The 19270-nt window shown below is 36.3% G+C and overlaps 4 protein-coding genes across 4 annotated transcripts; 3 read left to right on the top strand and 1 right to left on the bottom strand.

The window, feature by feature from the left end:
• Positions 1–84: 84 nt before the first annotated feature.
• Positions 85–3574, top strand: LOC135802008 (uncharacterized). The gene is made up of 5 exons (XM_065315550.1): positions 85–1283; positions 1337–1661; positions 1697–2403; positions 2469–2847; positions 2906–3574. Exons 1-5 carry the CDS (start codon positions 233–235, stop codon positions 3021–3023), a joined length of 2580 nt encoding a protein of 859 aa, XP_065171622.1. The 5' UTR covers positions 85–232; the 3' UTR covers positions 3024–3574.
• On the bottom strand, positions 3008–18704 carry LOC135802007 (splicing factor Cactin-like). The gene is given in 11 exon segments (XM_065315549.1): positions 3008–3219; positions 4451–4669; positions 4721–4877; positions 7670–7768; positions 9431–9547; positions 11119–12174; positions 16181–16258; positions 16260–16376; positions 16439–17190; positions 17252–18483; positions 18553–18704. Coding segments are annotated over 11 exon segments (4050 nt in total). The 5' UTR covers positions 18600–18704; the 3' UTR covers positions 3008–3043.
• LOC135802022 (probable peptidoglycan muropeptide transporter SLC46) lies at positions 5143–7572 on the top strand. The gene is made up of 5 exons (XM_065315568.1): positions 5143–6397; positions 6655–6756; positions 6810–7031; positions 7086–7242; positions 7320–7572. The coding sequence occupies exons 1-5, from the start codon at positions 5404–5406 to the stop codon at positions 7444–7446; spliced, it is 1602 nt and encodes a 533-aa protein (XP_065171640.1). The 5' UTR covers positions 5143–5403; the 3' UTR covers positions 7447–7572.
• LOC135802023 (sodium/hydrogen exchanger 9B2-like) lies at positions 14067–16232 on the top strand. The gene is made up of 6 exons (XM_065315569.1): positions 14067–14483; positions 14545–14879; positions 14950–15125; positions 15198–15466; positions 15533–15778; positions 15836–16232. The coding sequence occupies exons 1-6, from the start codon at positions 14289–14291 to the stop codon at positions 16067–16069; spliced, it is 1455 nt and encodes a 484-aa protein (XP_065171641.1). The 5' UTR covers positions 14067–14288; the 3' UTR covers positions 16070–16232.
• Positions 18705–19270: the final 566 nt, after the last annotated feature.

Genomic DNA, 19270 nt, shown 5'->3' with positions numbered 1-19270 from the left:
TCCGCCGTAATGACAAATTACTGTTTGCTTTGACCGAAAAGCAGTAGTTAAGCCAAGCATGTGCCAACTTTAAGCCATGTTAAGCCGTAATCTAATTTCGAGTCTGGCGTCGCGCCCGCCTCTGCGATCTGCGCTTCTTACCAGCTTATCATTTTATAACTGCGTAACTTGTTTATCAGCACTCGAAAAATGAATAGATTTTAATCGCACACAACTTGTGTATTAAGCAATCATGGAAACCAGTGAATTATCGCATTTAAATCAAGTGAAGAATGAAACCGTCGAAAATGGCAACAAACCGGAAAGAGTTTACACATTCAGTGAAAAATTCAAAATGGTGGCGACAAACATCACCGTGGAGCCGATCATGCTCTGCTACGATATTCCGCATGTGGTGGCATCCTTGGCAATGCAACACTTAAATCTTGAGAAAGCCTGTCGTGTTGATCTCAATTATACAACATCGATTTGTGATGCGATGGCTGTGCACAACGAGACAGGTTATGCCAAAGAAGACGAAGCCATTGTGCAAAAATACGTGGCATCCGCAATGGCATATCGTAGTATCCTGCAAAGCGTCATACCAACAATCCTAGTTTTATTCTTAGGATCATGGAGTGATCGCCATCAGAAACGTAAACCATGTATAATCCTACCATTATTCGGAGAAGTTGTATTAGTACTTGGATTAGCAATAAGCACATACTTCTTTTATGAAATGCCAATTATCTACAATGTGTTCATCGAAGGACTGCCACCTGCTCTGACAGGAGGTGCTCATTCATTAGACATGGCCGTTTTTGCTTATATCAGCAGTATAACCACCTTGGAAGAACGCACAGTGCGTGTAGGCGCTGTGAATTTAATCATTACCGTCGCTGGGACAATTGGTTCGGCAATTTGCGGTGTACTCTACTACAAACTTGGTTTTTACGGTTGTTATGTATTAACAATATCCGCGTACACCTTCGGAATTTTTTACACCATGATACGCATCAAAGATACAAAAATTGATGAGGAAATTACTAATGAACCAAAAAAATCTTTTTTGGTTGACTTTTTTAATCCTGAAATTGTCAAGGATACCTTTCAGGTGGCGTTTAAAGAAGGTGAACGTAATCGACGCAAACGAATCTTAGCTATTATGTTGCTAGTTATTGTTATCGTCGGGCCTATGATTGGAGAACACAATGTTTTATACATGTTTACAAGATATCGATACGAATGGGATGAAATTGACTATAGTATTTATAATACTTTTTATGCAATTGTCCATATAGCAGGTAATTATTATCAAAATATGCTTTTTAAGCCTTTATAATTAATTTTCTTGCAGGTGGAATTTTTTCATTGATGTTATTCTCAAAATACTTAAAATTCGACGACGCCATGCTTGGAATGTTGTCCAGCACAAGTAAAATCCTTGCATCGCTAGTATTCGCTTTTGCTCCATCGCCTACAGTGTTCTATATCGGAGCAATCGTGGAAATGTTTAATGGCTCATCATTTATAGCCATGCGTACAATCATCTCGAAGCTGGTACCAGCAAACGAGCTAGGGAAAATTTATTCGATATTCAGCGTGTGTGAAGCGATAACTCCTTTGATTTACGGTCCAATGTACACATCTATTTACAAACTAACCATTGATGTTGTACCGGGGCCTTTTTCCTTGCTGGTGGCCTACCACAATAAAGCGTCATACCAACAATCCTAGTTTTATTCTTAGGATCATGGAGTGATCGCCATCAGAAACGTAAACCATGTATAATCCTACCATTATTCGGAGAAGTTGTATTAGTACTTGGATTAGCAATAAGCACATACTTCTTTTATGAAATGCCAATTATCTACAATGTGTTCATCGAAGGACTGCCACCTGCTCTGACAGGAGGTGCTCATTCATTAGACATGGCCGTTTTTGCTTATATCAGCAGTATAACCACCTTGGAAGAACGCACAGTGCGTGTAGGCGCTGTGAATTTAATCATTACCGTCGCTGGGACAATTGGTTCGGCAATTTGTGGTGTACTCTACTACCAACTTGGTTTTTACGGTTGTTATGTATTAACAATATCCGCGTACACCTTCGGAATTTTTTACACCATGATACGCATCAAAGATACAAAAATTGAGGAGGATATTAACGCTGAACCAAAAAAATCCTTTTTGGTTGATTTTTTTAATCCTGAAATTGTCAAGGATACCTTTCAGGTGGCGTTTAAAGAGGGTGAACGTAATCGACGCAAACGTATCTTAGCTATTATGATACTAGTTGTGGTTATTATCGGGCCTATGATTGGAGAACATAATGTTTTGTATATGTTTACAAGATATCGATATGAATGGGATGAAATTGACTATAGTATCTATAATACTTTTTATGCAGTAGTCCATATAGCAGGTAATTATTATTAAAAATGCTAATAAATTAACTATTAACTATTTTAATAATGATTTATGTTGCAGGAGGAATTTTTTCATTGATGTTATTCTCAAAATACTTAAAATTCGACGACGCCATGTTGGGAATGTTGTCCAGTACAAGTAAAATTCTTGCATCGCTAGTATTCGCTTTTGCTCCATCGCCTACAGTGTTCTATATTGGAGCAATCGTGGAATTGTTTAATGGCACATCATTTATAGCCATGCGTACAATCATCTCGAAGCTGGTACCAGCAAACGAGCTAGGGAAAATTTATTCGATATTCAGCGTGTGTGAGGCGATAACTCCTTTGATTTACGGTCCAATGTACACATCTATTTACAAACTAACCATTGATGTTGTACCGGGGGCCTTTTTCCTTGCTGGTGGCCTACTCACAATACCATCTGTTCTAATATTTTAGTAAGTAAATAAACATAAACATAAAAACTGTAAAAAATTACTAAAAATCACATTTTAGTTGGTTACATCTAGAAAATCAACATGATATTAAAACTGGTGCCATTCCTAAAACTGAAGATAGTAAAAAAGTTAATACTACAGAATTAACACCAATTGCCAATGAAAAAAGCAACTAAATAATATAATCAAAATAAAATCATGTAAAATGCTTTAACAACTTGGATGTGGATGATGATTCCCGGCACACTTTTCGATGCGTCTCAATACGATTTGGAAAGAAAGTCCTGCCGCACTTTTCGCACGGAATTAACTCGTTGAGATGGTTTTCCCAAATGCGATGAAACGTGCCAACAAAATCAACACCACCAGACGCTAACAAACAAAACAAACAGTTATCATTTACTACAAAAAAAAAAACCTAAAACATGTTATTAGTTTATTAATACCTTATTATTATTATTGTTTACTTAAAATTTCAAGTTAATGTTATGAAAAATATATATTTTAATCACCCGCTGATAAAACTACATACAAACACAACCGAATCAATTTTTTCGTCTTCGGAAACAAAAAAAAAGTCTTATCGCTTCGACACCACATACGAGTATTAACCAGATTACATTCACAGCAAACTTATTGTTTAATTAACTGTTGTATTATGTAGTATTAGTATTATTAGTTGTAGTAGTAATATTGCCTATTTATAATAAACGTTAACGTCGTCTTAGTTTTGTATTGATAGTCAATAGTCACAATGTAGGATATCACGTGGCGTGGTTGTGGTAGTGGTGCATGTTAATCGCATGTCGATGAAAATTGATGTGGTTTATGTTGGCGGCCCCTTGCAGCTACGCTCGTGCACATCGACACGATCAGGGTTGAAAGTGCGTTTGCACAGGTGGCACGGCACCAGTTGGTCGAGATGCGATTGCCAGTTGGCTTCCTCGGTTGCGAGAAAGTCGATTTTACCATCGGCTGCAAAAACGCATTTTTCTTTTGCCATCTAACACATCCTCAATAATTAAATAATGAGTGCGCTTATGAGTATGAATTATTAGTGATTGTGTGAAGGTTCAATGACCTTCATCGATCAGCAATCCTTGAGGGTGTATCCTTGCACCCTGGCAATAAACGTCATAACTATGTTTGAAATATTGATTATTTTCGACAGCATTTATAGAAAAATAAAATCAATACGTTTGTATTATTCAGTGTCGGATAATTCAAGTTGATGGTCAAAAAAATGCTTCATTTACGCTTTTTTACTGCGCTGAATAAACATTTTCTATATGTATGTGTCATGTTTAAGTACGTTGACCCTATCATAATTTCTCCACGCTTTCTTTCGGCTTGTAAGAAAACTTTACGATGTATTTCCTTACAACGTACGACCTGGTTTTATGATTGCTGCAATTTGGTGAAAATACTAGTAATTATTACGACTTGAGCGATTTTAATACGACCCGATTAGTTTTCACCCGCTTGTGCAGTTTATTCTTTAGTGTAAGTGTGTAAGCACCTGTTTTTATAGATGTAGATGTAGATGATGATGAGGATGAAGTTTTCGTCATGATGGAAAGCGGCTCAACCAAGCGCAACTTACGTGTGAATTTAATATCTGGTTTCGGTGGTGTTGGCCGCCGCTTCTCAATCGGTAGTTTATCGTTTTCGGCGCGCCATTTTTTAAGACACTGTGGTTCGTGGATGTATATCGATGCGACGCCAAATAACCGACCACAAAGGTAACAAGGAAACATGTGAGGTTTTTTATCGGTAGATGATGGACGCTCTTCAGATGTCGCAGCTTCTTTCATTTCTTTTTCTGTAAATTTCATAGAAATAAAATAAAATTTGTTTAAAAGGATTTTTGCACCTTTTTGTAATTTTTTAAGGCACTGTGGTTCGTGAATTTTCACAGATTTTGATCCAAACATTTTTCCACAATGTGGACATGGCACCAGTCCAGGTATCGGCTGCGGTAAGGTAGTCTTATGTGATAAATCACTGATTGCCGATACACTCGACGATTTCTGAAATATCAATAATGTCAACATTACAAATTACATTCTAATATTTCATCCTTGAAAGTAGTAGAAAATAGCGCATCATGGAAAAACACCAACTTCTTGGATTAACTCCAACTAAGCTCGACAAACGTACAAATTGAGTAAACATCACGATGCGATAACATGTCATAATGACAATATGTTATACAGTACCTTGAATATAATATATTACACAATATTTTACCACAAAATAACATAATCCCCATGTAAATTTAAATCTTTTAGACACACAGTTAATTTCTGAGCGCGCGTTTTCTTGCCGGTCGCTATCAACACCCGATGCCAATAAACAAATGAAAAAACAATATTAACAAACAATTGATAGTGAGCTATCTCTCCGCTGAGAGGCGATAATTTCTTTGTAGCGTCTCGCGTTTTTGAATGAACTGAGCTCAAACAGCGATCACTGTGCGCTCATCCATTAAACAAATGCACGTGCGTACACAAAGCAACTAAAACCATCCAATAACTGAATAAAAACTCAATTAAAATGGATTTGGCGAAGAGTATAAGCATGGAGGCAATACCCTCCAAGGATATGGACGCTGAGCCAGCTGTACCGGAACCAGGTTTGACCGCGTGCCAAAAATTCCGCTTGGTTTTCAGTAACATCACAGTGGAGCCAATCATGGTTTGTTATGTCCTACCGAATGTAATGGCTTCCCTGGCGATGCAGAATTTAAACTTGGAGAAAGCCTGCCGGGTTGATCTCGGGTATGATACGGATATATGTGACGCAATGGCGGCGCGTAACAAAACAGGTTATTCAAAAGAAGAAGAAGAATCCGTGCAGAAATTGGTCGCCACTGCAATGGCCTGCAAGAATATCATACAAAGTCTCTTGCCTTCTTTGTTATTAATGTTTCTTGGGTCATGGAGTGATCGAAATAATCGTCGGAAACCGTGTATCATGTTACCGATTGTCGGGGAAATGGTAACAGCGACTGGGTTTTTAATTTGCACGTATTATTTCAACGAGTTGTCGATTGTTTTCAATGTGATTGCTGAGGCAGTACCACCTGCATTGACCGGTGGATGGTTTTCAATGTTTATGGGAGTTTTTGCTTATATAAGTGGTGTTTCCACCCTGGAGACAAGAACGTTACGCATAGGAGCCGTGAATTTGTTTAGTAATGTCAGCGTTACCATTGGTATCGCTTTGAGCGGGATCCTGTACAAACAAATCGGTTTTTATGGAGTTTTTAGTTTAGCTCTTTCTGCTTACATAATCGGCTTTTTGTATGGAATGTTAAGAGTGAAAGAAGTTGAATTACCAGCTGAGCAAGTAGAAGATATCGAATTTGTTAAAAAAAATGAAGAAAACGTTAAAAATGTGAAACAAAGAGGCTTTTTAGCAGATTTCTTTGATATTAAACATATCAAGGACACATTTGCAGTTGCATTCAAAGAAGGTGCCCGAAATAGAAAAAAGCGTATCGGTATTATTATGATTTTGGTTATGGTCATCATAGGACCTCTGCATGGTATGTACCTTATCAAGTGTCAATACTTAATTATTCTAGTTTTATCTTGACATATTGTTTATTGGTCATTTTATCCATGTTTACAGATAATTACTGTTTGTAAACATGGATATTTACTAAGAAACAAAAGGAAATCCAGTTCTTTCTTATTATTATTCTTTCTTTCGACTTATGTTCCACTGGTCTATATTATTATCAGCAACTGCGTATATTCGTGTTTATGTTTACACTCTTCAAACTGTTTGATCTTTTTCCAGGTGAATTAAACGTCATGTACCTGTTTGTACGGTATAAGTTTCAATGGGACGAAATTGATTACAGTATCTACAGTACATTCACATTTTTGGCACATTTAGCTGGTAATTATTATAAGTAATAATTACTTATTTTTAAATTGAATCATATATTTTAGGGACAATATTCTCATTGGTAATTTTATCTAAACACCTCAAAATGGACGATGCGCTCCTAGGAATGATTTCCAGCATGAGTAAAATTCTTTCTTGTTTTGTTTATGCCTTCGCGCCAACTCCTTCTATATTTTATTTGGGTGCCATTGTGGAGATGCTTAATGGAACGTCGTTTATTGCTATGAGATCAATTATATCAAAACTTGTACCGGGTGATGAACTAGGTAGGAAATTAATGTTTCCTATTGATTAATTTTTAATATCATTTTTTCTTGAAGGGAAAATTTATTCCTTATTTGGTGTTTCGGAAGCTTTAATGCCACTGCTGTACGGTCCAATGTACAGTTTTATCTATAAACATACGATAAGCTTCCTTCCAGGCGCATTTTTCTTGGCTGGTGGATTTTTAACCATTCCATCTGTTCTTATTTTCATGTAAGTAATTATTAATAGACGTTTTTAGTTCATTATTACTTTTGTCGCTATAATATTAATATTATTTTACTTTTTAGTTGGTTATACAACGAACATAAACGCGACGAACGAGAAGAAGCAATGAACAAAGGCCAAGAGATGAAATTACTACTTCTAGTTCCACCCTCAGAGAATGTAAAACACAACAATAAACATCCATCATAAAATGTAGTGCATCATTCAATATTTTACACGTAATATTAATAAATATGTATAACTACTATTAATATTAGATGCATATACTGAAAAGTTTATAAAAATATAAAATATATTAAAAGGAAATGTACAAAAGTTTCAAGAAAGTTAATATTTCTCAACGCCACCGACGTTCCTGATAAAATAATAATTAAATGAACCATAATAAAGTTAATCAATACTTAATACTTACAACAGGACCTCTTTGGGGTTCTTTACAGCTGCGAAGGTGAACTTCCAGCCGATCGGGAAGGAATGTTCGTTGGCAATTTTTACACGAAATTAATTGAGCCTGCAGGCAAAGAAAAAAAAACAATTACTTAATCCATTTGCCATATCTAAGTACGAGTATGATAGTTTCCTCTGCCAACTAATCAAATATAAAAGCAATTTATGACCTTATTTAATTACGATTTTCATTATGTGCGCATTTTTCCTTGTAACACAAAAGATAATACTATATATTTATGCAAATATGCCCTTTCAACTTCAACATTTTACCCTAACATGGGAATAATTTATTGATTTCTGTGATTTACCATATTCATAGCACTATAATAACCTTGTTGGTTATCAATCTTGGGTGCAACCTCGAATGTGCAACCTACAAATCGCTTTAATTATCATACATTATCGGAACCCAGCATAGAACGTAAACATTTCTCGTAAAAAGTCATACATTTCCCCAAAAAATAAGTGATACACCAAAAACTAATTTTCTGATTAGAATCATACTGACAGTCAAACATTAATGACCTAGCCCTGGTCATAAAACCTTGTCTAAAAGTATAATGTCGGTCATCTATAAGAAACAAACAAACACACAGCGCGATAATGACCAAAATATTGTCCATTGTCGCACCCTCCCCGATCAATTCCACATTCACCCTTTCTCAATAAATAATGCCTTCTTTTTTCCTGTCCACTATCCTGTTGTTTAAATTGTCGTATGACGCACATTAAACGTCTTTTATTTTCGTCGCATTCGGCGTCTCACGCAAGAATAAATTATTCACATAGACAATGCATTAGTGCTTTTCAATTCACTATATCCACACACATCAATTGAAGAGAAATTTTAAAAGCAATAAAGACTAAATTATAAACAAATGGCAGTGAAACTAATGTGAAGCGACGGTTAAGTTCAAAGTTAATCGAACAAAAATTGATTATTCGCATAGACGGCGCTCTTTTTTATTAGACAATTTGTCGGGCTCATTATTTCTTTGTCCTTTGTGCATCGCATGCACGTGGACTGCTTTCATTATCATATCATTGACATTCAGTATAAAAGTATACACTATGAATAGGATTCTATTCATTCTATAGTCAACGCAACCTTATAAAATGTCAGTTTTTTTTATTAATTACTCTAAAAATATTTGTGATATTTTAATAAATCTTTCAGTAATTGAATCAGATATAAATTCTTAATCAGAATGTGCTTAAACAATAATATTTAGATTGTTATACTAAATGTTATAAACAAAACAAATTGATTTTGAAAATATTTTTTATCTTGACCTAATTTCCTCGATAACTTTTGATAAAATCATCCAATAAATAAAATCTAAACATACTTAGATAAAGAATTTAATTCCAGATGAATTTGTAAAGTTTCATTAATAAAAGTTTAATACTTTTCGATTAATTATATAATAACTGAACTATCGCAGTAAACCCACCGTAACTATTTAAAATAAACAATTTCTATTTTAATAAAAACTCTTGGTATATTTTTTATGTTTCTCCATTAAACTCACACTTTTGTTGTGATAAAAAAAAAGCGACATTAGATAAGGTCGCATGTAGGTAATCGTTAATCGATTTTAAGTACGCGTATGAGTATAAACCTTATATGAGCACCTTATATTTATTTGCCCCAATATATTTATTATTGTGTAATATGCTGTCACTCTGGAATAAAACGAGTGATACATTAGTTTACAAGTACCTGTGCGGATTCCCATGCAAATTTATTCCATTCCTCTTTCGTCATTGGCGTGTCAGGTTTGATCGGCCGCTTCTTCTGCAACTGTCGCGGTAATTTTCGATTTTCACGCTCCCATTTCTGCAAATATACAAGGAGAACTATGCAAATAGTTATACCAACTAGTTTAAAGTACCAGAAGTCAAGAAATAAACAACCTTTGACGTTTGCAAGTTGAAAAGTATTTGTAAATTGAGCAGAGTTACAGAGTTAGATAGAACGGAAGTAGATGTGCGGTTCCTTCCGGCCCCGTGGCCTGGGTTCTATGTAGTTGTAGAAAATCGGATAGATTGTTGAAAAGGGTGCAAATGTTTGTAGTTCACTAGGTCATAGGTCAAATTGAAAAAAAGTAATGAGCAAAAAACTTAAAGGTTGCAAAAAAATTAATTCACGTTGACGTTTTAAGTGTGGAATTATTATTTGCGTTGCAATTTAGTGCTGTTTATGCATTTTATTGATTTTATCTTATACGTATTATAGTAAAGAAAGTTGTTGTGTTCAGATTAGGTTTCAACTAATATAATACCAAAACAATATAGCTAGCAACATCTAACTGCAGCAAAGTGAACTAAAAATAGAAATATTTATGTTCTACAATTCACGAAATCATGCACAAACAACACCTGCAACCTAAGTACACCGAGCAATTTAAATTCAGTACCGCGTTTATATAACACTAAAATTAAACTAAAACCAATAGAATCAATAGTCTGAAAACCGCTCTATACAATTTTCAAAGATCTATTATATCCTAACAATATGCACAATGCTGTTTGCTACAATAATGACCCAGGTAAAAAAAAACACTCCAAACTACAAAAGACGAATCCATCAAAAGCCATAATTAAAGGTAGCGTTACGTAAAAGTCGATTACTCTTTTTTTAATATCCTTACTTTGACTGAATGCCTTGATTTGACTACTGTTTGTTAGCATGCTAAAAATGGATCAAGCATATTCACACAATTCGAATTCATCATGTTGACATTAAAAAAAAACAACCGCATTTGCTCTAATTAATAAATAATAAGAAGGAAAATTCGTATTCGAGAGAGGTTATTGATTCTATAAGTGAGAAAACACGGTGATATAAGAATATGCTAATTATTTATACATGGGACCAGCTGATGATTTAAGAAGTCTAAAAATAGAAATATTACTAATGCAAAACGTTACCAATTGTTGTTTTAGAGTGGATATATAAATATATACACGAATCAATCATTTTAATGTATTGAGGTAACAATTGGGCAAAATATATTTATTCGGTGACCAAAAAGGGCTAAAAAGGCAAAATTCAGTTACAGAACTAAAAAAAGTATCCTGGTTGCCTATATTTTCAAAATTTTAAATATGTTAAAAAATATGGTTTTTAAATTTAGTGGGAACCTTTAAAATTAATATTTTTCTATCTTTTTAACGTTTTTCTGTTTAAATTTTGAAACTTGAAAACTAGAAATTTTAAAAAATCAGCTTGTATCAACATAGATATAATCGAAGTATAAATATTAAATTCCATAATGACATTGCAAGGGCGACTCATCGACCGCTTAATTATATAATCGATACACCCACCATTAAAATACAACCGCTGTTGTAATGCACCATTGCCCACGTAAATAGCAAGTTTAGAAAAAAAAATCAATTACTCACCTCTAAACATTTGGGCTCGTGCAATGGTAACGATGCCGTGCCAAATTCCCTCCCGCAGATGTAACACGTCAAAGTCCTTGGTCCTTTCGCCGATTTCACTTTACTCTCAATCGGCGCCATTTCTACAGGAATTTCGGGCGCCTTAGGCTCCAGTTTTGATTTGTATCGAATCGCCACAGGTTTCTGCACCGTATTTTTCGTCGGAATCTTAATTTCTAATTTTCTGATAGGCTTGAGCGGTGTTGTGGGATGGCTGTGAAATCGTTCTGGCGCGTCGGGACGTCCGCACGTCGTGCACGGCTCCGGCAATAGTTTTGTCGATATCGGTTTGACGCTGTTGCTAATACTCGCGTTATTGTTGATCTCGGCGTTGACGGCGGTGGCGCTCACGGCCGGCTTTCGCAATTTGCTTTTCGATGTGACTGATGTGACGATCCGAGGTGGCCGCAGGAGTGTCGCTGCTGTGCGCTTGCCGGTCTCGCGTCCCGACGATAAAGATTCGTCCTCCCAGCTTGCCTCGGCTTCGCTGAGTGTTTCATGCTTGCGCTGTTTCTTCGACTTTTCCCCCGGGGATTTTGTGACCGGTAAAGGTCGCCGGCGTTCTATAATCGCGGTGCGATGGCGAGATTTGCGCACAGTGGTCGCCGCACGGTTGATATTACTTAAAGGCACGCGACATATTGTCGCAACCGCCAAAAATTCCTTCCGAATAAGCGACATATCAATTTGGTCCATATATTTCGCATCTAATACTTGTGGACGCTCTAATGTCGCAGTCAATGGCCGCTCTCGATTATACTCATCATCGTTATCATCGTGTTCACTGTTTAATTCATTATTAATATTAATATCACTTGTTTTCTTCGGCCAGGTCTTGGTGAAAAGACGTAGGCCATGATTCGTTTTCATTTCGTCTTCGTTGCGATCACTTGATGCACTCTTATCACTTTTCTGTAACAACGGGAGCACTAAGAAAGTTTTCGGGGAATTGTCCAGCGCACGCTTGTAATTTCGCCAACGCATTTGGATTAGATGTAGAAAAAAAATTGAATCAAATCAAGATCACGCGAGCATTTGCATTCGAGGTTACTGTGATCACGCTTCGCGTGAATATTTCGATTATTACCGCGGACCACCGACGTGCGGCACCAACCGACTTCGGCGTGCGTTTGCCGCTGGTAAACTTACAATATCCATACAAACGGTAACCGATGGTAACCAGCACAAGGGGGTGGACGTAGTCACACGGTGTAGTCACAATCCCACCACCTACGACGACGCGCACGCGATTCATGACTAATGCCAGAGGACTACTTACTGTAAAAGGCATTTGGTCTTCTTCTGTCTCTGTATCAACGTATCAACGAGGAAATAAAAATCATTCAACCATGTTTCGATGCAAATAAGCTGTGGTATATAATGACGTCATTGAGCGCTGACAAACTCGGATCGAAGTTGCATTTATGGAGTAATCGAGTTTTGTTTGTTTTTCTATTACGTGTTCGGTTATAATAAGATCAACCGTGAACTTCCGATGTCATAAAAGACCCGCCCCGGTGAATTGAGATGACACGTGGATAATAATTTAGTAGTAGTTCAAAATTGGTCCAAAAATTATATGAAAATGATGGCGATGATGTTTCGAATGTCAATTTTGAAAGTGAAATAGACAGTTTGATTTGAATAAAAAATCAATCATTGATTGTTCATTTACATTATTGTGCTTTTTATTTACCTATAACCTTTATTTCTATTTGAGGATTAGAGTTAAATTTTATGTGCCACATTCGTATGCTTATATTAACTGATATTGCATATTAATATGCACATTCTATAAAATAAATTTCCGGTAAATTTACAAACATGCTGGTCTATGAGAATGTGGAATGTGTTGAGCGTAACAATAATAAGTTAATCATTGAAAGTGACAACCGGTATAAACAAATGTTTCGTAATTTTGCAATTTCAAACAAAGAATACTTTAATTTTTTTTTTTTTTGAAAATAAAAAGGTAAAACTAAAATGACGCTCAAAAATAAAATAACCTCTCTTTTGCTCAACGTAACGAAGATATAAGTAAGTAAATTCATTGTTTAATATCGATTAATACCGAAAACAATAACAACCTTGTTCCACATTTGCGCTATCGCCACGCCGGAAAACACTAAATGCATTTCCCTGTTAATTACGAGTATAATTATACGGACTGCGTAAAATTGCACCTGCAATTCATTCACTTGATACGCTCAGGTTAACTGTATGCTATTTTTTTGTTCCTCTAACAAGTAAATATTGTTCGTGCTTATACAATTGTTTAATGTGCAAAGCACAAATAAAGGAAATTTTTCCGAATTGCGTAAGTACCGTTATAGTCGTGATATTTTACTGGAATAACATTTTATTTAACAACAGTGCGTAAATTATTCCACGCACATTCCCGCATTTGTTTATTTACTGCGTCTGATCAACATCCAGGCATGCAGCGTACATTAATGTACGCATAATCTCTAATAGGTTTTTTATCACCGCATGTCGGCGACGAAAAAATTTCAAAAATAGCCAACGCATTGTTTAAAACAGACAAAATCGCGCGCGTCCTTGATTTAAAAAGATAATTACTCACAAATAAACGTTAGCTCATCAGACAAATAAAAAATACGTATATTACCATGTGATGATTTTAATTAGCACCAACTTATACGGAATCGGCGACATTGTTATGACTTATGAATTAATTATATACGCAAATAAATATTTTTCGTTGGTAATCTACATTCCCTATGTTCATAAAAGTTGACCATCAAATTGTATCAATTAACATTCAATTGAATTGTTGAATCGTTACCCAATGTTGCACAATAATAATAATACTAATAATAAAATTCTGTCTGCCGCATACGTAGTTTGTGGCCATAATGAAAATTAACATGCAGACGTTTATTTTTCAGGCTCATTATCGCGGCATTTTTTCCAGATTGCGTTTCATGTCGTGAATAAACATACTTATCTATTTATAGTCGGCGCGTTCAGTTGTTGTCCGACTTGTGGCTCGTGCGCATCGCACTATAAGTGCGCGATTAGTGCTTGTTCATTGATTGTCGATAGTGCGTGCTATATCAAACCACGAGACTTGATCGCAAAGTGTTTACTTATACCAATTTATCGCAATCATGTCGAATTCTGCATCGTTGGCATATGGTACGTTTGATGCGCGTCCTTCGCACAAGGATCGCTTCAGTAACATTTGGAAAGAATTTTCGCATGTGCCCGCATTAGCCCTGATAGTTTTAATGCTTTGGGCAGTTGGTTATGCGTTATTCGGCAATGAAATTATTGGAATTCATAGCCAACTATTTAGTTTAGCGGTAAGTAATTATATAAAAACTATTTTGGCGTCAATAACTGATTAAATATGCTATGCTTTAGGTGCTGTTTATATCAGCAAAAATAGTTGGGTATATTTTTGGTCAAGCACGCTTACCACCCATGATTGGCATGTTGTTAATGGGAGTTCTCTTAAGAAATGTAAACTTTCTTGAAATTTCCGGCGGATATCGAAAGTTTGCAGCCGTTCTTCGACAATTAGCACTGGTAAACATAATGCTTCCAGCCGGTTTAGGACTAGATCCCAAGGCGCTGAAGAAACTTACCGGGATGATTCTCAACTTATCGATTGTTCCCGTCGCTGCTGAAGTAGGAGCACTCACGTTGACAGGGTACTACCTCCTGGACTTACCACTCATCTGGTCGGCACTTCTTGGGTAGGGCCTACGTGTAAGTTAACTAAGAACAACAAGATGTTGAAAAATAGTATGCCTGGTTCCCGGGCAGACTATTGTTGGCAGCGGTCTCACCGGCGGTGATCATTCCATGCCTCTTCCAACTGCAAGATGAAGGATACGGGGTCGACAAGGGTATCCACACGTTGGTCATCGCGGCGTCTACGTTCAACGACATCATTTGCATCGCGTTGTTTGGAATACTTATTGGGGTGATCTTTAGCACCGGTAAATCACTTTCAAATAACTCTTAATTTGTTTTTAAAAAGTAAAACATACTACCTATAATTATTTGTGTAGGTACTCTATTAATGCAGGTATTGCACGGACCGATTGTGTTGGCTCTCGGGTTGACTTACGGAATTATTTGGGGCTTGGTGTGTTCCTACGTACCGAATGTAAAGCACGAATATGTCGTAACCCTGAGAACTTTACTTTTGAGTTCTGGATGTGTACTATCCGCTTTGGGAAGTGATGCTATCGGTTACGGTGGAGCAGGTGCTCTCGGATGTATCGTAGCTGCGTTTGTTGCAAGTTTAAAATGGCGTTCCGAAGGTTGGGACAATAATGTAAGTAAACTCATAACTATAACTAAAAAACAATGTCTAAAATGTTAAAACACAAAATTATTGCAGAATCCTGTGAGAATGAACTTTATCTTGCTGTGGAAGTTCTTCGAACCGATATCATTCGGTTTAATCGGCATGGAAATCAACTTTTCTGTCCTTGAAGGTGATACAGTCTTGTACGGCACAATCGCAATGACCGCCTCACTGATAATACGAATGGTTGTTTCGTTTGCATGCACGCAATGCACTAACTTCAATTTGAAGGAACACATATTCGTCGCGACGTGTTGGATACCAAAAGCTACGGTTCAGGTAAACAAATCGTAATAAAATTAAATTAAAAACAAAATATTCACTATTTTTCATTAGGCCGCATTGGGACCAATGGCTTTAGACCTCGCGCGAGACAACGACGACCCTACATTTACCACATTCGCGAATACAATGGTAATCGTAGCGGTGATGTCAATTTTAATCACATCACCAATCGGCGCTATACTTATCATGCGTTTGGGTCCAAAGTTTCTGCACAAAAGCGAAGGAAACTTCCTGGACAACATTCCAGCGGCTGCTCCTCAGGAAAACCACGAAACTGCTACTTAAGTACTTAAATCTACCTCAAAAAATCAATTCTCAAAAGATATATTTTATATACAATTGTATTAAATTCCATTTAAATAAAAATAAAACGCCGGATACTTACTGTGATCATATAGAATGATCATCTCCTGTATCTGTAGCGTTTGAAATGGAACCACAGCTGAAATATGTTGTTATGAAACTGACACCTGAATCCTCGTTTGTAGGAATATTCCCATTCCCTGCTGACTATTTTGAAAGCAATATCTTCGTAAGGCGGACCAGCATGAAACCGTAAAATAGCAAATTCACGATTTTCAGGACACGGTGTCTGTAAAAACAACAAAAAACATTAATATCTATTCCATGATGACAAAATTATTAAAAACTTACTAAGAAATACTCCGGTGTCTTATTCTTATCAATCAAATCCGGATAGAAAATATTAAACTTATATCCCTGTACAATTTTCGGTGGCGGATTATCCATATCATAATGTGTTTGATTGTACTTATTCCATTCGAAGCCTGTGTGTACACGATTGAAGTACCTAGGTTTTCGAGGTCTGTACTTATCCGACCATAGATATACTTGACTGTCCAATGAAGTCTCAACTGAAAATTGTGCCTCGTCATTGTCCATTCCTTTACGAGCCTCTCGGATAAGTAACAACTCTTCCTTTGACACAACATTTTCGTTTTGATTTGCTGTGCCTTGTACTCTTCCACGAGCGTATTCTAAACGTTTATAATCGTCACTTTCTGACACGACTATTGTACCAGGATCTAAATCATTTGGAGATAAATATTTCGGACTGTAACCGCCTGATTCGTAAGAATCAAAACTTTCTCGAAGGTAGGATTCACTAGGATCATCGTTTGTTTCGTTCTCGTTATCATTATCGACGCTGGTTGTGCTGCCATGTTGAGATGATTCGTTGTGAATAGGTGATTCTTCATCGGGTTGAACAGCACTGGAACTTGGACCTGGTTCGGTTGTTTCGGAAGTAGGAAGTGGATTTTTGGGGGATCTTGGAATTTCTGTTGGTATTGGAATAGTTACCGCTTGTTCTGCTTTGAGGAGTTCCAGTTTTTTGCGTAGGTTTTCTTGGTGACGATCACGAAGACGAGCTCTAGCCATGTGAGCTGTAAAATTAATAGTTTATTAAGTAAATTTCTTAACGACGCCATTTTGTTTTATGCTTACCTTTCAATTGCGACAGCAGCGACTCCCAATACCCAATATCCAGCCCATCTGACTTGCTATTAATCTTATCCTCGATACTCTTCTGCAGCTGCGCTAGTTGTGCTGTTGTTTTACCTTTAAAAACATTCGTGACATCTTTTTCTACCGCTTGATGAATACCCTCTCTTCTATTCATCATTTCATACTCATTTTGCCGAATTAGTTTCCGTAACTTATGCAACTCATCTTGCACAATGACAGTAATATCATTCCAATAATCTAAATTCTTACCACGTTCCAATTCCTTATAAACCTTGATATCCTCAACTAAATCTTCTAAATCTTTCACCTGTAGGCCATTTAAATATGTATATGGTTCATGCATTTCTACGGCGTCGACTTCTTCTTCAGTGTTGATATATTTCGCGAGCAGATCAATCGGTTTGGCGCGGCCATCTTGAATACGAATATGTGAACGTAGACGAGCTTGTTCCAAATGAAACTGGTCTTCCTGTCGTTCCCATTCCTCAAATTGTGCTGCTTCTTTATTGCGCTGCATCAATTGCATTTCATCTTCGCGTTGTTGGCGTTCAAGTTCGCGTTCCTGTCGACGTTTCTTCACCTTCTCAAGTTCACGTTTGTTTTCTTCCTGTTTATGACGATTGCGTAATTCTAACTCTTCATGACTGGCATCAATCAAGCCTTCTTTGCTTAATTTCTTTGTCCAGACAAATGTACTCAGTAGATTACCATCCCCAAAAGGATTGTCTGTGTTTGTGTAGTGCAGGTATTCATTATCCCAGCCCATGCGCTCTTTCCGTGAACGTTCTTTTGCTTCTTTTTTCTTTAAACGACGCAAACGTTTCTCTTCTGGCGTTTCATTTAGCTTCATTAATTCTTTACGTTTTTTCTTTTCCTCTTCTACTCTTAATCTTTCTGCTTTTAATTTTTCTAGTAATTCTAAGGAACTGTTAGATGATGAACTCTTGGAACTATTTGAGCTACTGCTGGAGTTTGATCTGCTTGAACTACTACTTGAATCATGTTTTCTTCTGCTTTTATGGTCTTTACTCCTAGATTTAGATTTTTCTTTTGAATCGTTTTTTGACTTACGTGAATACGAACGCTTATCGTCACGAGATTTGTACGTGTCTTTTTTGTTGCGGGAAGTTGATCTTGAGCGCCGAGAAGGTCGTGATTTCGATTTATCTCTTCTGCTTGATGATTTGTATTGTGGACTTACACTTCTTTCTCTAAAATGATACAAAAACATTGAAATTAGAATAAAATCATTTATATATAAATGTTAATAATAAACATACCTTGTTCTGGGCATTGTATTTATTATTAACAATATTATTTTATACATAAATCACCACAAACGCATTCGCACAACAAACGATTTATTTTAGGTTATGCGGCCTTCAATCTTTCGCTAACAAGTGTTCGGAGCAGTTCGTTTACCGAATCGTTTTAAAAAGACGAGCGAGCCCGAACCACTAAAATTAAAAGCGTTATTATTTATTCTTTTTATATATTGCTATGTATTTAAACAAAATTGAAACAATATTTTGTTTATTAAATAGTATAAAATGCACTAATTTATAAGAACGTTTGTAAAAAACAAGATTTAAACAAAAAACGCTTTCGTATAAACTCGGGGCGCATGCGTGACAGATCAAATTTCCGAAAATATAACGGTCAAATCCACACACGAGTCAGCACAGTCAGCATTCCAGCCGGCAGCATTGTATTATTTTTCTTTGTGTAACTGCCATTGGAGGATAAGATCCTCCGCACTCTTAAACCATCATCCATGAACTTAGAACGTCAAGAACTAGTCGAAAGTATGAACAAGAATATTTATTATTCCGATAAGTATTACGATGAGGAGTACGAATAGTAACTATTTTAGTTTTATCTAATATGTATCTATAAGATAAGGTTTAGCATTTGTGGCTGTTATATATTACTGAATAAATAAATAAAGTTTTACATGTGTACAATACAGTCAATTATTTCCTAATACATATCTCACTT

This window comes from Atheta coriaria, unplaced genomic scaffold, assembly GCF_025399875.1.
Source record: "Atheta coriaria isolate IRGN ID8LTWV9N9 unplaced genomic scaffold, Caltech_Dcor_3.1 hic_scaffold_14_pilon, whole genome shotgun sequence".
In the NCBI taxonomy this organism is placed as follows: domain Eukaryota; kingdom Metazoa; phylum Arthropoda; class Insecta; order Coleoptera; family Staphylinidae; genus Dalotia; species Dalotia coriaria.
This window is presented reverse-complemented; position numbering and strand designations above follow the sequence as displayed.

Excerpts from the sequence above, each read along its gene's own strand:
- LOC135802023 (XM_065315569.1), top strand. The coding sequence starts at position 14,289 with ATGTCGAATTCTGCATCGTTGGCATATGGTACGTTTGATGCGCGTCCT. Across the intron at positions 15,126-15,197 it reads TGGGGTGATCTTTAGCACCG|GTACTCTATTAATGCAGGTA; the intron begins GTAAATCACTTT and ends TTATTTGTGTAG. Across the intron at positions 15,467-15,532 it reads CCGAAGGTTGGGACAATAAT|AATCCTGTGAGAATGAACTT; the intron begins GTAAGTAAACTC and ends AAATTATTGCAG.
- LOC135802008 (XM_065315550.1), top strand. The coding sequence starts at position 233 with ATGGAAACCAGTGAATTATCGCATTTAAATCAAGTGAAGAATGAAACC. Across the intron at positions 1,662-1,696 it reads ACCATTGATGTTGTACCGGG|CGTCATACCAACAATCCTAG; the intron begins GCCTTTTTCCTT and ends ACCACAATAAAG. Across the intron at positions 2,404-2,468 it reads TGCAGTAGTCCATATAGCAG|GAGGAATTTTTTCATTGATG; the intron begins GTAATTATTATT and ends TTTATGTTGCAG.
- LOC135802022 (XM_065315568.1), top strand. The coding sequence starts at position 5,404 with ATGGATTTGGCGAAGAGTATAAGCATGGAGGCAATACCCTCCAAGGAT. Across the intron at positions 6,398-6,654 it reads CATCATAGGACCTCTGCATG|GTGAATTAAACGTCATGTAC; the intron begins GTATGTACCTTA and ends ATCTTTTTCCAG. Across the intron at positions 6,757-6,809 it reads ATTTTTGGCACATTTAGCTG|GGACAATATTCTCATTGGTA; the intron begins GTAATTATTATA and ends CATATATTTTAG.